Source organism: Mus pahari, chromosome 9 (genome assembly GCF_900095145.1).
Source record: "Mus pahari chromosome 9, PAHARI_EIJ_v1.1, whole genome shotgun sequence".
NCBI classification, from domain to species: domain Eukaryota; kingdom Metazoa; phylum Chordata; class Mammalia; order Rodentia; family Muridae; genus Mus; species Mus pahari.
This window is the reverse complement of record NC_034598.1, coordinates 65,220,115-65,235,757: the sequence shown is the minus strand read 5'-3', so window position 1 is coordinate 65,235,757 and position 15,643 is coordinate 65,220,115. Positions and strand designations below refer to the sequence as shown.

Below are 15,643 nucleotides of genomic sequence, written 5' to 3'. Positions count from 1 at the left end.
AGGCAGGCAGATTTCTGAGTTCGAGGCCAGCCTGGTCTACAGAGTGAGTTCCAGGACAGCCAGGGCTACACAGAGAAACCCTATATCGAAAAAACCAAAAAAAAAAAAAAAGATAGATAGAAGGCAGATGTGAGTTCAAATGCCTGGCATACTTAAACAGTTCCAGAGTAGAGATAAACAAACCTTACCATGTTTAAAGCTACTGAAGGAAAACCAAGAAACTCATTCTCTAAGCTGATGTCACTATAATACACACTGCACTACATGATGAAGCTCTTCTTCGCATACATGTATGCGTATCGTGTGCAGATGCACGTGTGTGCTCGGATATGAGGAAGCATGAGGTTGATGTCAGCTGTCCCCTCTGTCACCTTTTGTACTGAGTCAGAGCCTCTCTGCTATTCTGCTAGCTAGCTTGCTCCATGGACTCCCCATCGCTGGTGCCTGGAGCTGATAGGGTTGTGGTACATGATCCATCCACCCAGCTTGCTGTGGGTTCTAGGGATCCAACCTCCAGTCCTTATGCTTGCTGCTTGTGAGACAAGTCCTCTACTGCTGTGTCTCTGTGGCCCCAAACATATAACATCAAGGTAGATGTTAGCCTGTGTTCTGAGAAAGGCCTACTGGAGGCCTAACTGAGTGCTCTGTGACATTTGTGCTCTGGCTCATTTTTCGGATTGACTTTTAATTTTTAATTGTTTGTAAGTGTTGGGGAGGAAGCAAATAACTGGTGTCTCTGGAGGCCAGACAGGCGGGAACTACAGGAGGCTGTAAGCTGCCCTCCATGGCTGCTAGGAACAGAATTCAGGTACTCTGCAAGAACACACTGAGCCATCTCTTCAATCCCTAAAGCTCTCTTTTTACAGAGAAACAATACCCAAATATATAAATAAGGAAATTTATATATTGATGTATTATCTTTAAGAAACTATTTTCATCTGACCCCATAGAAAAAAAGTTTGGAATATTTATATTCAGCAAAGTCAGATTATGGAATCTTCTAACGTGCGGCCAACAGAATGAAATCAAAATAATTAAGTTCTCCAGCTATGAAATGACTGCAAGCACCAGCACTGCACACAGAAACGATTCATTCCTCTTCTCTGTGAGGGTCCGAACACCTGCGCAAGTTAACAAGCTTCAAATACAGCTATGCTGGTGACAAAGGGAGGGACCAGGGACTGTCCACCCAGGAAGGAAGGCTGAATTCTTATAAATAAATGAGCTGCTGCTTTCAAGTATACCATACTTTATTTATTTCTGTCACACTCGTAATGGATTAATATTAACTTCTATGATTTTAGTACTGCCGTTAATAAAGCTTAAGTACTCAAGTTTTCTATAAAAATTAATAAGAATAACTTAATGTCACTCAAGTTGTGGATTACTCTCAAGCTAAAATGTAAACATATGTATACACACACACACACACACACACACACACACACACACACACACACTTACTTCCCCCCTGCCACCCAGAGCTGAGGAATGAACCCAAGGCCTTGTGTGCTTGCTAGGCAAGCGCTCTACCACTGAGTTAAATCTCCAACAGCATATATATTTTTTAATGCCAATATCTTCCTTTTTAGTGGAAATAATGTTTTCTAAGGAACATAGACTCTGCATTGGGAAAACGTTTTAAGTTTTAAAATCCTATTATAAGTACCAAACAGCCATAAATTTTAAAACTGAAGATTCATGGGAGAAAATGGACTTTCTACAAAACAGCCAAAAATGGAAGCTTTGTAAAGTTATATCACAAAGAATAAAAAGCACAAATAATTAGAGCTTGGTTCAGAAAATTCACGTGAAGATTAAGATGGTTCACAATTCATTATTACATCAACACATGGACAGAGAATGCTTTTATCTACTAAAGACCAGTTAGGTGGAATTTATGTTACACCGCATCAAGGGAGATTTAAACCCATTTACATGCAGCCATCTTCCTTAAACAGCACAGACCATAAGTAACTCTAAGAAACTGTGTTAAATAATCTTATCTTGCTTTGGATGAAATAATACTTTAAACACTACAATGGAACATGTAAGACTTCAGGTACGTGAACATTTATGCTACAAAGTGAATTACAACTGCAGGTTGAGAGCGCCTGGGCCCGGGTTACCTTGTCAGCCTTCAGCTTCCTGAGGAAGGATGGGTTGTCGTACCCTTTTGCTTGCCTCGCCTCCTGCAAATGGTTGATCATCCACACGTTTTTCCTTTGCTTTGCCAAATCAAGTGCTGATTCACCCTGACAAAGTCAATACAAGAAACTCACATTATAGACTAATAGCTTCACTAATAATGTTTAAAGAAATTTCGTAAAAAATAAATTGACTTCATATGTTCATCAACAAGTCTCTGACATTGAGTAAAATCAATTAAAAAGCCTAAATTATTACATACCTGTTATCACTTCCCATTCAAAACACAAAAGAAAATACATTTTCTCATCTTATACTCTAGATTCTATTTTTGTTTGCATTTTTGACAAATTAGAGAGCAAATCAAAAAGTAGGTATTTTAGTACCTGCTGGATCAGAGGCTACCATTAAATTTATCAGTTAGTGCACACTCCTAACACTGAGTGTGCTAAGACATCCTAACAGTGCGCCAAGCTGTCAGAAATCTGTTTTATTTCAGGGAAGGTAGGTGCCTTAACAAGAGACTAGGAAGAAAGAAAAAGTCAGTGTCGACTTCTACCACAGTACTGGCATTCGCCCTACCACAGAGTCCCCACCCACACAGAAATTCCCAAAGAGAACAAGAGAGTGACCGAGAGAAAAAGCAGTTCATGCAGGTGAGACGCCACGAGGTCTTCTAACCCTAAACCAAGAATGCCAGGACACAGTAACACGTCAGAAACGAGAAAGACAACTCACTCCTAGATGTTCCTTCTCTGCTTTTCCTAATTTAAATCTTCTATTACTTTTGTAAATTAGACACCTACATATCCAATCTATTTAATGTCCTCTATTTATCTCTTTAAACAAAAAAAGATAAAGCTGCCAAAATGTGAAGAATGATATTCAAATTATTTTTTAAAAAATAACCGCTGAAATTTTACTTCAAAATACTGGATTAAAAAAAAAAAACAACCCAGAATCCCATTTTAGGGCAAGATAATAATTTATCAAGCATGGAATATACTTTTAAAAACACAAAAATTAAGCATAACACTATTATATAGCAACAAAGAATTATAAACAAACAAACAACAATAATAAAAATCTTCAAAAGCCCAAGCACATTGTTATAGAAAAGCAATGGTATTTAACAAGGACTGGGCTAATCTAGGCGAGCCTTCAGCAATAGGGATATTTTATTTTAGATATTCCTTGCTTATTCCAGAATTCCATCACCTAAGTTTTCAGAATCAGCTAATTAATCCAAACTATAAATATTACCTGAATAATAGCCATCCCTTGGGTAACAACTCCCAGAATATCCTGCAGTTGCCTCGGTCCAGCTGAGCACCCCTTCCACTAGAGGGCCATGTGACACCTAAGGATTGCCTAGACAGAAAGATTGAGGGAGCTTTAAAAAAACCTTTCAACTTCTCTAGTCACCTGACTGTATAGTTCTTTTATTCCGATGGTAAAATAAACAACCAATTCCAGAGTTATACTAGAACCAGGGTTTGGAATCAAGTCTATATTGCTTACTCCATGTCACAGCCAAAATAGTATTACTAACGACAGTAACATCAGCAAGAATCCACATGGAGTATTTAGAGACTATGTCACTGGTAGTAAATACAAGAAATTCTTCAGGGGTTTTGGTTCACAATAGAGACCATTGAGGTCGGGTGTCAAGAACTGATCAACAACTTTGTCTACAGAGATTCTCACCTCCTTCCAAGAATCTATAGAGATCCTTCTGTCTACTGACATCCTTTGACAGTTTTAGAAAGAAAATTTTGGAATGCTTGGGTAACACTCAGATTAATTGTTCTTCCCAAATCAAATTTCTAACTTTATCTATGTAACTCTAACTACAGAATAAGATCCTTAAAAATTAACAAAACCACAATAGTAAAACAAAACAAAAAATATGACATAAGCCAATAAATTTGTTTTGTTATTCTTAGTAAAGAATTACTTTTTTACCCTATGGTTGCTATTTAACCATAACCTAGAACTGTAAGATTCTTCTGACACTTATGAAAGAGTCAGAAGTCCCCCCAAAATGCTGTCACAATATTTTAAACAAGCCCATGCCATCCTAGATCCATCAGTGACCTAACCTAGAGTATTTAGCTACTTCTTACTCCTCAAATATAAATGTTAAGTACTTTAAAGTTATCTATTTATTAAAATTAATATTTTATTAATATTACTTCAAAGTAAGTTGTCTTATTTTAATAGAAAATTTTATTTTGAATATTAAAGGAATTTAATTTCTTTTTCAAACAAGCAATTTGCAGCAAAAGCAATTTCTAGTTAACATAAACTAACCATATTTTTAAAGTAATTATTTTAGGATAGGGCCAAATAGCTAATTAATTACAGCAGAGAAGGTCTGTTTTATCTTGTCTAAAGAATATAATGTTTTTTATATCTTTTAAAAACAAATCTAGACTTGTAGCTACATCCTACCCTGACAATTTATTTTTACTTAAAAAAATTTAAAGATATATTTATTTTATTCAATGTGTATTAGTGTTTTGCCTGCATGTATGTATGTGTACCACATGCATACATGGTGCCTCCCTTGAAACTGGAGTTACAGATGGTTGTGAACCACCATGTAGGTGCTGGGAAATGAACCCAGGCCCTCTGCAAGAGCACCAGTGCTCCTAATTGCTAAGTCGTCATCTCTCCAGCCTCTACAATTCATTTTTAATAAAATGATCTTTCCTAGTACTTAAAATGAAAAATGAAATAATAAATGTCAAATTTATGGACTAAGAATCATGTTGGAGATTTTAAAATGAAATTTCCTTTTCAAAGTCTACAGTAGCCTAATTAGCTTTAAATGGTACATGGAGAAAAGACATCATGCTAAATATTATCGAACAGAATGGATTCCTATTATCTTCCCCTCAAAAGAGCACTTTCCCTTCAGCCTTCACAATCTCAACCCGCGTGGAAGACAAGTCAACTGAGCAAAGCCGCGTCTCAACGCCGCTGTCTTTCATGCTCAGATCTAACCTATCTAATAGTACTGCAGACAGTGTCTCCGATCATCTCAGCTAGCCCCATCCTGGCTAAGCTAACATGGTCCTTCAGAAGCACCAGCAGCAGCAGCAGCAGCAGCAGCCTTTCTCCTGTCCTGTCCTACTGATTCCCTCACGTCTCCAACCAAAACAGCATCTAAAGGAAAACACATCCTACAGCAGGGGCAAGCTATGCAAACCGGTCTGTGTCCTAGGACTTCATAAACAACTAAGCTTCGTACCACAGAGTCTCCGTGACCTGGCATCTGTCCCTCAGTCACTTCTCACTTGCTGTACTTCTAAGCCAGCCTCAAACCCTCACCTAAAACTCATCCTTCCCTTCCCAGGCCTTGTAATATGTCGACTTCTCTATAGAAAAAAATCTGTTTACCACTTATCTCCGCACAACTGATTTCCTCTCCTCACAATCTCCAAGGAATGTATCACCTCAGAAGAACCCTCACATCACTACCACCTTCTCAGGCTCGAGACTCAATTGATTCTCATTATTCATTTCTTCACTATTTTATTTCTTCAAGAGAATGTATGTTCTGAGACCAGCATAGAGCTTAATCTGTCTTGAACATGCAGACAAACTCCCAACGAACCAATATTTACTGAATGAATGAAGAAATGGTTTCTATGGAAAGTGGTGACTACACTTCAAGTATACAGAGAATGCTAGACTCCAGTAGAAACGGTATTTCATTCTTACTTTCTACTTTAATTATATGAAAAGAATATTTAGGAACTAAAATCTTTCTTAGCAAAGCAGACAGAGATATCTTCCCCTCAAAACTGTGGATGCTGCATAAACAAATGAACTTTAGACTTAATTTCCTCTAGCTTTATCGTTATTCCAGAAGTTACGGAGAGCGTTACACTCTCAATCACTGTTCTAGACGAGAGGATACTTCTACTCAGTGGGAGAATGTTTCCCTAGCATGCATGAAAACCTGGATTCAGTCTCTAATATGGGAATGGGACTTTTTTCTTTTTAACCAACAGTCAACTCTGAATCTGTGTCAGATAAAATAAAGATATCAACGAGAAGCTTATGAATAGTTTTAAAAGGGCATGAATTTAAATACAATGTCTACAGGCACATTAGTAAGCTCAGTATTTGGACTCAGGCATTGTGGACTCTCTGGGGTACTCTAATCTTGGTAAAACATCACTAATATGCCTGACCCCAAAACAGAGGGCAGGGGACAAACGTGAACACTTCCAAGCACCCCACTCCCGCCATTTCCTTTCTGCTGAAGTTCATTTTGGACTTTTATATCTTATCAACATTAAAGGTTTATGCAATAGTTAGTGAAGACCACAACTTTTGATTATTTGGAAAGATGTTAAAATTTTCAAACACACTGCAAATACTTAAAGATCATGACTGAAGAAAACTGTCCTAAGGTTTTATATGAATACAGCACTAGTTTCAAACTTCGGAACTGTTTAGCCATCTTGCTTTCATAATTGTTTGGTACACTGTAGTTTGACTATATTAATATAGCAATTAAGAAAAAGAAAACAGACTGATTCCTTGCTGTACTGAAATTGGTTCTATTTTCTTTCAGTGATATAAAAAATATCTTGAAATATATTTCTAGTTCATGATCCTAAGACTGGGGCTCTCAAAGTCAAAGAGAGCGAGATGGAAAGAATGCAGGCGACAAAACTGAGGCTGACACTCCAGTTACTTCAGTTTAGTAAAGCATCACCTGCCTTCTTTTGTCTTGAGCTCGGCAGAGTTTACTAATGCCAGTGTCAAGGATTTTCAGAGCATTCGCTTTCAATCTTTTGAAAGGCAAACATTACTCTATCATTACTGAAGTAGCAGAATGGTATCCTGGCTGTCATAAATGCCAGCTTGGGTAAAACTAAAGACTACAAATTTTCATTTTTTAGCCTATAGGTAACTGCTAAACGCTCATCACATGCCAGTTACTATAATAAGCCAAGTTTCCTTTTTCCAAGTGTTGTATGGACCATTATCATCATCCTGAACAGGAACAAGACTTAAAAGTTAAAAAACTAGAAAAAACAAAAAAAGAAAAAGAAAGAAAACACATGATTTTTTAAAATCAGTTTCATAGTTTATAATATTTAAGCTAAACTCAAAATTTGTAATTAGGCTAGTTTCTAAAAATTAACTAAGCTATGAAATAAAAGTTAAAAAACAAACAAAAAGCCCCACAGCCCAATCCATTTTCAACAGTCTAACCTTCTCTTCTTAAAGTAACTAACTAAAGGAACAATTTGTCATTAGAACATAAGGAGATGCCTTGATCCAGCGAGAGATACCTACTTTTTGATTGGCTATTTTAGGTTAGTATATAGCTTAAACTCCCTTTACATTTAATTAGCACATATCCTTTAGGCATTTATAAAACATGGCTCAGAAAATACTACAAATTATAGCTAATCCTTAAAAGTGTTTGTCCAATATTTGCAGTCATTCAGATTACTGCTAAAGGGTCCTAAGTCTTTAAAAATGCAAAAGATAAATCAAAAACTTGAGATTACCAACAGAACCTTTTTTTTGGGGGGGGGCACTTATTGATGTTGTGTTTGTGTGAGTGCACCAGTACCACATGCCCCATGTGGCAGTCAGAAGACAACTTGAAGAGCAGTTCTCTCCTTCCACCATATCGGGGGTGGGGGGGTGGGGGTGGGGGGCTCAGGTTATCAGGCTTGACAGCCAGCACCTTTCGTCCACCGAGCCACCTTGCCAGTTCCCCAGCAGAATCTTGTGTTTGTAGATGCGTGCAAATTCTTTTTTTTTTTTTTTTTTTTAAACAAAACAAAACTCTTTTGGTTTGTGTTAGTGTTTTGACACAGATAATGAATTGCTGGGATTAAGTACATACAACACTGTGTCTGGTTTGTCCTCATGTCTTTGTTAACTGTTGCAATTTTTTTTTTTTTTTTTTTTTTTTTCTTTCNCGAACTCAGAAATCCACCTGCCTCTGCCTCCCGAGTGATGGGATTAAAGGCGTGTGTCACCACGCGGCTATACAAATTCTTAAAACTCAAAAGTGTCCATATTAAATTGTACTTGGCACTTAGATGAATTCTGTATGCTTATCCTGGGTTAATTCACCATTATTGTATAAACACCATAAAGTGTTTTATCAGATTTAAATGTCTTGCTCTTTAAAGACATAAGCTATTAAAATGACCAAGTCCAAGCATGACTCCAATTTACTATGAATGTGCTTTCACTATTGCTGTTCTTACAGTGAGCGTGAAGGTATGGTGTGCGTGTGCGTGGCGTGCTGTGGCGTGCTGTGGTCAGAGGGCAGTATAGAGCTGGCCCTCTCCCTCCACATGTCTTCCTGGATGGTTTGGGGACTCGTTAAAGGTTGTCAGCCTTTACAAACAAGTGATTTTTACTAGCTGTGCCATTTTACTGACCAGATAGTGTATTTTGCAAGTATAAACTTATACATAAAGGTATTAAGAAACCAGGAAGCCACTGTCCCTCATTTGTGTAAGTTAGAAGTAAGTAATTTCTAAAATCCAGTACAAATTCACTAATAAAAAGGCCACCCACAAACTAAAAACCAACTTAATATCAGAAGAGGACATTAAATTACCTACATTTTAAAAACAAATTATTCTGAAGAAGTAAAGTATTGAACAAAATAATAAGTTTCTCCCACTGATGCCAATCTTAAAAGCAGAGCATGTTTCCAGAAGGACTCCTGTCGGTGCCCCTTCCCCGTGCACCCACAGCAGGGCATACTGACCTTGACGTTCTGGGAGTCCACGCTGCCCCCAGCCTCCAGAAGAAGACTAATGACCGTGGTGTTCCCTGCTAGGACTGCCCAGTGCAGAGCAGTGTTTTTGTGATACTTGTCACCAAGGTTAACTGAAACATTGAATGTTAAAAGCAATCTAGTTGGATCCACACTGAAAAGGGAAAAACAAACAAACAACAACAACAACCCTAATTTCAATTATCGAAATCATTACAGAGACTAAACTGACTGTGGCTGCATTCTCAGTCCATCTCGGAACACATCTATTCTAGCCTCACAACTATTACAGTCAGTAATTAAACAATATTCCAGCATGAACTGTTATGGATGCACAACCCTGAATAAGCTAATATGGGGCTGAGGGGCTATGAGCCTGACCTAACTTTCCTATTTTTAATCTGAAAATCTGTGCTATAATATCTATATATTTAAAGAATAAAAAATACTGTATTTCAATTTAGACTGATCCAAAAATGATTTAAGACAACTTACAAATGAATACATAAAACTTACAACAGAATCACATGAAAAAGTTTAAAAAAAAAAAAAAAGGTAAGCACTTCTTCCACTGTGAGTGCAGACAGCGAAGCAGGCAGAGTAGCCTGTGCTCTGTATGAGTCCATCTCTGCCGCACAGGCTTCCCCAGCACTGGGCGCAGTAGCTGCTGCTCCTTCTAATCCCACCTGTCCACACTGTATCATGCTGAATGATCAGAGTAGCCCAGAACAATTACATACCTATGTGTTCTATAAGCTGCCCACATTAAAGGGGTCATTCCATTCTGATCCATCATATCTACATCCTGATAATAAACCAGACAGCAGAATTTTAAGATCCGAACCAAAATTAGTTGGAAACATCTAATTTATACATTATACAATCTAATACATTACTACTCAGCTGGGAATGCTTTATGCAAACTTGTTGCATAACTTTTAACTAAAGCTAGGTTCTGTCATTAACTAGCTAAGTGGTTTACAAATTATGCCTTACCCTTCCCTTGTCATGGTTTACACTATTATGACACAATCTTAATTTAGAATAAAAGACAACTTTTACTAGTCTGTCACAGAATGAAACTTGACGCATGACACTGTTCTGCAATATTCACTTTCCAGAACACAACATATTCTGATTTTATGCAGTCAGCACAAAAGAAGCAGAAGAGAACCTAGGTAGTATTTCTGTTAATAAAATAGATTTACTAGAAAAGCACAATGTGCTGAATAGGTATATAATTAATGAATAGGTATATAATTAATGTGATTTTATGCTCACTGATACACACTCAAAAGAAGAAAAAAAAATCTATGGAAAAGTACAATGTGCTGAATAGGTATATAATTAATGAATATGTATATAATTAGTGAATATGTATATAATTAATGTGATTTATGCTCACTGATGCACACTCAAAAGAAAAATCAACACCAAGAACTTAAATCCCATGTTTCTTGACAGAAACTGCATTATTTGATGCAGCAGAAAGATGAAACATGTTTTATTATTTTTAAAATCATTCCCCTCAAAAGGTTATTAAAATAGAAAATTATCAGTCGATAAAATTGGCTTCAGCAGTTTACTTCAATTCAGATGGCAAGTTTCAATATTTGTGCTACCTAGTTTTAGGTCAACATGACACACATTAGGGTCATTTCAGAAGGAACCTCAATTGAGAAAATTTCCCCAGACTTGCCTGTTGTACTGGCTGGTTTTGTGTCAACTTGACACAGCTGGAGTTATCACAGAGAAAGGAGCTTCAGTTGAGGAAATGCCTCCACGAGATCCAGCTCTAAGGCATTTTCTCAATTAGTGATCAAGGGGGGAGGTCCCCTTGTGGGTGGTGCCATCTCTGGGCTGGTAGTCTTGGTTCTATAAGAGAGCAGGCTGAGCAAGCCAGGGGAAGCAAGCCAGTAAGCAGCATTCCTCCATGGCCTCTACATCAGCTCCTGCTTCCTGACCTGCTTGAGTTCCAGTCCTGACTTCCTTTGGTGATGAAGAGCAACATGAAAGTGTGAGCTGAATAAACCCTTTCCTCCCCAGCTTGCTTCTTGGTCGTGATGTTTTGTGCAGGAATAGAAACTCTAAGACACCTGTGGTACATTTTCTTGAGGGCTGATTTGAGAGGGCTCAGTTCACTGTGGGTGGAGCCACCCTGGGCCATGAAGGCTGAGCAAGCACTGAGGAGCAAGGCAGTAAGCAAAGCTCCGTGGGCTGGGCTTCAGCTCCTGCCTCCCTCCAGGCTCCCCCATCAGCTCCTGCCTCCAGGCTCCCCCATCAGCTCCTGCCTCCAGGCTCCCCCCTCAGCTCCTGCCTCCCTCCAGGCTCCCCTCGGGTTCCTGCCCTGACTCCCTCTGACAATGAACTATTGCCTGGTGTGTAAGCAGAATAAAGGCTTTCCTCCCCAGCCTGTTTTTGATCTTGGTGTTTAATCACAGCATAGGAACACTAACTGAAACAGAAATTGTACCAGTCATGGGGTACTTGTGACAGATCTGACCGTGTGTTAGGGGGAGGCCTATGGTGACACTGCATGTGGTGCTGGAATAGGTGTTGAGTGCTCAACACTCAGCGGGTTGTTCTGAGGAGCTTGGAAAGTAAGAATGTTGACAGAAAGTAACTGATAGAAGCCTGCCTGGCTTGTTTATATTCAGAGCGATGTCCGCAGGGTCCCTGAGAGACTCTACAGGACTATCAGGAGCCCTCGAGGATAGGCTAAGGCTAGCAGGCAGCCCCCAGCTTTTGCAAGGTCTGCGATGGGTGAGCTCTAAGAAGCAAGGTCCCAAAGAGACTTCATCTCAGGATTGCTTCTTGCTGATCTGCCTTTTCTGTCATTATTAATATAATAATCCCTGGGCACTAGCCTACCTTATTGATTAGATTTCCTGAAGAGCAACATAACTTTCATGAACTAATGCTGTTTAGATGAATTAATGATTTTATAGAACTCCTGATTTGATTCAAATAATCTTAGGAAGAAAATTTTAACAGACTGTTTTAGTTGTTTTGCTAGAAAGATGTAATAAAGTTAGAATCAAGAATAGAATGTGCCCACTTCTCATAATAGTAAGAACACAATGAGCTTTCATAATTACACTAAAAGGAGATCTAGACCTTGGACAAATTTGTGTTCAAGGAATAGCATTCAGGTCCAAGGATGAAGCCACAGGTGTGCACTATGATAAGACAACGCCACGAGAAACTGTTGCTTTGAACTTACAATGAACATATAGAATCAAACACTGCTTTGAACTTAACATCAATGTCCTTTAGTAACACCCACTTTGTATAACATTTTATCTGTGAGGTAATTTTCTAAGAACTTTTGTCTATAAAAAGGCCAGAGAAAAGAAAGAAAGGTGGTGTGGTGTTTTGTGGAGACTTGGGGAGCTCTGCCCCATCCATCCATCCATCCAAATGTATACGTTTGCTTGTTTGTATGTACATATGTAGGTATACGTGTGTGTACATATGCATTCATGAATACACGTGGAGTTGACTGAGACAGACAGTTGGGCCCCCGCCAAAGAGAGAATGTATGAATGTATGTGTCTGTGTATATCTACCTACATAAAGTATCTTAATTCTTTTCCTTTCCTTCTTCTCTGGTTCACAAAGCTAGGCAGTGAAGGGCTTCTGGCTGGCTGGCTAGAAAAGGAAATGCTAGCAAGAAATCCTTTACCTAGTGCCCTGTTGTTGAGCAAAAGTACTGTCATCAGCTTTTGGCCCCAATACAACTAACAATCAAAGAGAGTAAATACTATAAATACTAAGCAATGTTTACTTTTGCAAGACCAAGTCTTGCCCACACCGACACTCTGCCCAATCACTGCCTTCCAGAGAGGACCCAGCCCAGGGCTTGAAGAAGCTGCGGTCTGGTCAACAGGAGCTAAAGAGACCAGTACCACTGAAGTCAAATATCTGCTTCTCTAGAATGATTTACACTGGCTGGCTGCTAAGAAATTAGCGGTGATTAAGAAGAAACCAGCATCATCGAGGATGTAGATGTAGGAGTACTTCCTCGGGGTCAGCACACAGAAGCTGTGGCCCAGAGGGGCGGAGGTACCTCTCATGCTGGCAGCTGGACTCGACATTGTAAAGTCATGCAGCTGGTACTGGTTCTGAAGGCATGAGGGGGTCGGAGAGAACAACTGAGCCTTGGCACTGTGTGATGGGACTGGAGTCCTAGAGCATGCTTTGTCACGTTTACATGACTTCTAAGGACGCTTCTGTCTCAATCTTGTGTAAACACCGCTCTTCATTCATTCTCTGCCTTGCCAATAAAAATCAAGGAGGGGCGGAGACAGCAACTCGGAGTGAAGGAGGGAGTCATGAGTGGGTGGAGGAGGCATCAGAGCTGGATCAGGAAGGACAAACAAATGGCAGTAGGACGAGAACGCTGTCTGGGAGGTAGCCTGACAACTGGGAGGTTTCACACAAAGTACTAACTAACAGTATGTGGCTCACTGCTACTTTAATAACTCTTAGTCCCTGTGTGGTTGCTGGGGAATCAGTGGTTAAGGAATAAACTGCTGCCATACTAATTTTATAAAATCTATATTAATATAATAATTATTTTATACTCTGAATATCTTAAATAAACCCGACATTTTAAGGTGTGAATTTTTTAAAGACTGTGGGAATTTGAAGGTTTAGAACATGTTTTATATTGTGATAAGATTAACATACCATCTTGAGGACAAAAGAGAAAGGAAAGGTTCTACTGGAATTGCAATAATTCTACGTCAAGTTGACATGGGGTCAATTGTGCTGATCAGTTTTATGTGAACTTGACACAGATTACGGCCAGTTTAGAAGAGGAAACCTCAATTTAAATACAAGTTCTGCCCAGACTCTGGCCTGTGGGTAAACCTGTGGTACATTTTCTTAATCAAGGATGGATGTGGGAGGGTCCAGCTCACTGTGGACAGAGTCACCTCTGCTCCTCTCATAGTCCTGTGTGCTATAAAAGGCAGGCTGAGCAAACCATAGTGAGTGAGCAGTGCTCCCTCCACCACAGGGAGTGAGCCCGTGAGCAGTGCTCCCTCCACCACAGGGAGTGAGCCCGTGAGCAGTTCTCCCTCCACCACAGGGAGTGAGCCCGTGAGCAGTGCTCCCTCCACCAGCTCCGCATCAGCTCCTGCCTGACTGTGGGCAGGACTGGGCTGGACTGGGCTGGGATGTAAGTAAGTACGCCCTCTCCTCTGCATGTTGCTTTCACTCTTGCTGTTTTATCACAGCAATAGAAATCCTAATTAAGACAATATTTAAGGGAAATATTTAAAGGAAAAAAACAGGTTATATATGTTTCCCTTACTTTCCACTACTTATTTATCACACTTATAATTTCATAACCAATTTAACAGAAAACTCTTAATTTGTGACTGTATTTGCTCTTATTTTAAGTACACTAAAACTTAGTACAAAAATAACTACATTTTCTTTTACTTTCCTCATCCATCAGAAACTACTACTTAAGTATTTTCAGGTATTCAAAAGTGTAATGCTACGTATATCAGGCATTTAAGCGATAAATAATACATGATTAAGACGCACACTATTAAGAGTTCTTTACCTGTCCTTTTGCTATAAGATAAGCAACAATTGAGGTATGTCCAAACTGAGCAGCCAAGTGGATACAGCTGCATCCTTCCCCATCAATTAATGAGGGGTCTGCACCATATTTCATTAGTTGTACAACCATGGATAAATGGCCTTGTCTAAAAAACAGAAAGACAAACATTTAGACATTAAGTTATTTCAAAGTCTTCTAGAAAAGAGTATACTTGAGGAACTTAGGATGGGAATCAAATCACATATCTTATCAAGTTGCTTTAAAACAAGATACAGGAGTTTACGGTTCTTGAAAGTCTTAATTGGAACAACAGCTTTGATAACGAAAACATAGTAAGTGAGTTCATTCCAATATGATCTTAAAAACCCCCAAAACAAACCTGTTCAAGTAAATGCATACATACTTCCAAAGTATTACAACTGGATTAGCCTGCTTCCCTAGGAACAACTTGTAACTTTGTTTCCAGTGAAGATAACACTGGGCAGCAATAAATAAATGATTGACTACATCAAATATCAGCATTATCATTTTTAAAAAAAACTAAAGGAGCCTAAGGCGAAGGGTGATATAGAAGTGAATGTACACCTTGTGGCCCAGTGCAATGGAGTTGAATTCAGGTCTCCTCCAAGTTGATCCACAATAGCACCTTTCGAAATATAGTATCTGTAAAATAAAATTTGTATTAATTTATAGAGTTTTCATCTTCAACTTTAAGAAATTATGTGAAAAATAAAACATCTTCCACTATCAACCTACTTTGTGCCTCTGAAGATAAACAGTCTTTTCAAAACCTTCCACCTACAATTTGTCCTGCCTGCAGGATATGCTGGGGTAATGACAGCGCAGAACTTGTAAGAGTGGCCAACCAGTAACTGGTACAGCTTGAAGCCCACACCACAAGAGGGAGCCCACATTTAACACTATGTGGATGTCCAAGAACCAGAGGCTGGTAAGCCCAGAGACCTAGGACAGAACCAAATATGACTGGCAAAAAAAAAAAAAAAAAAAAAAACAAAAACAAAAACTAGTCAGTGAAATGATGCCTATTGATATCATTGTTCTATACTCATAAATCAGTGCATATCTCATCTATCATTAGAGAGGCAAGTGATCCAGCAAGTGATAGGAGCAGATGCAGAGAC

General features: G+C 38.9%; 1 protein-coding gene across 3 annotated transcripts in view; it reads right to left on the bottom strand.

The window, feature by feature from the left end:
* Positions 1–15,643, bottom strand: part of Zdhhc17 (zinc finger DHHC-type containing 17) — a 73,591-nt gene that overhangs the window by 16,429 nt on the left and 41,519 nt on the right. Inside the window, exons 4-8 of one of the 3 annotated variants that reach the window (XM_021204425.2) lie at positions 15,087–15,164; positions 14,502–14,646; positions 9,664–9,728; positions 8,915–9,077; positions 2,130–2,255 (exon numbers count right to left, since the gene is read on the bottom strand). In XM_021204425.2, the coding sequence (XP_021060084.1) occupies positions 2,130–2,255; positions 8,915–9,077; positions 9,664–9,728; positions 14,502–14,646; positions 15,087–15,164 (577 nt within the window). Of the gene's footprint in view, positions 1–2,129; positions 2,256–3,411; positions 3,675–8,914; positions 9,078–9,663; positions 9,729–14,501; positions 14,647–15,086; positions 15,165–15,643 lie in introns of those variants that run through there. The other 2 variants (XM_029542278.1, XM_029542277.1) reach the window with 2 other exon arrangements.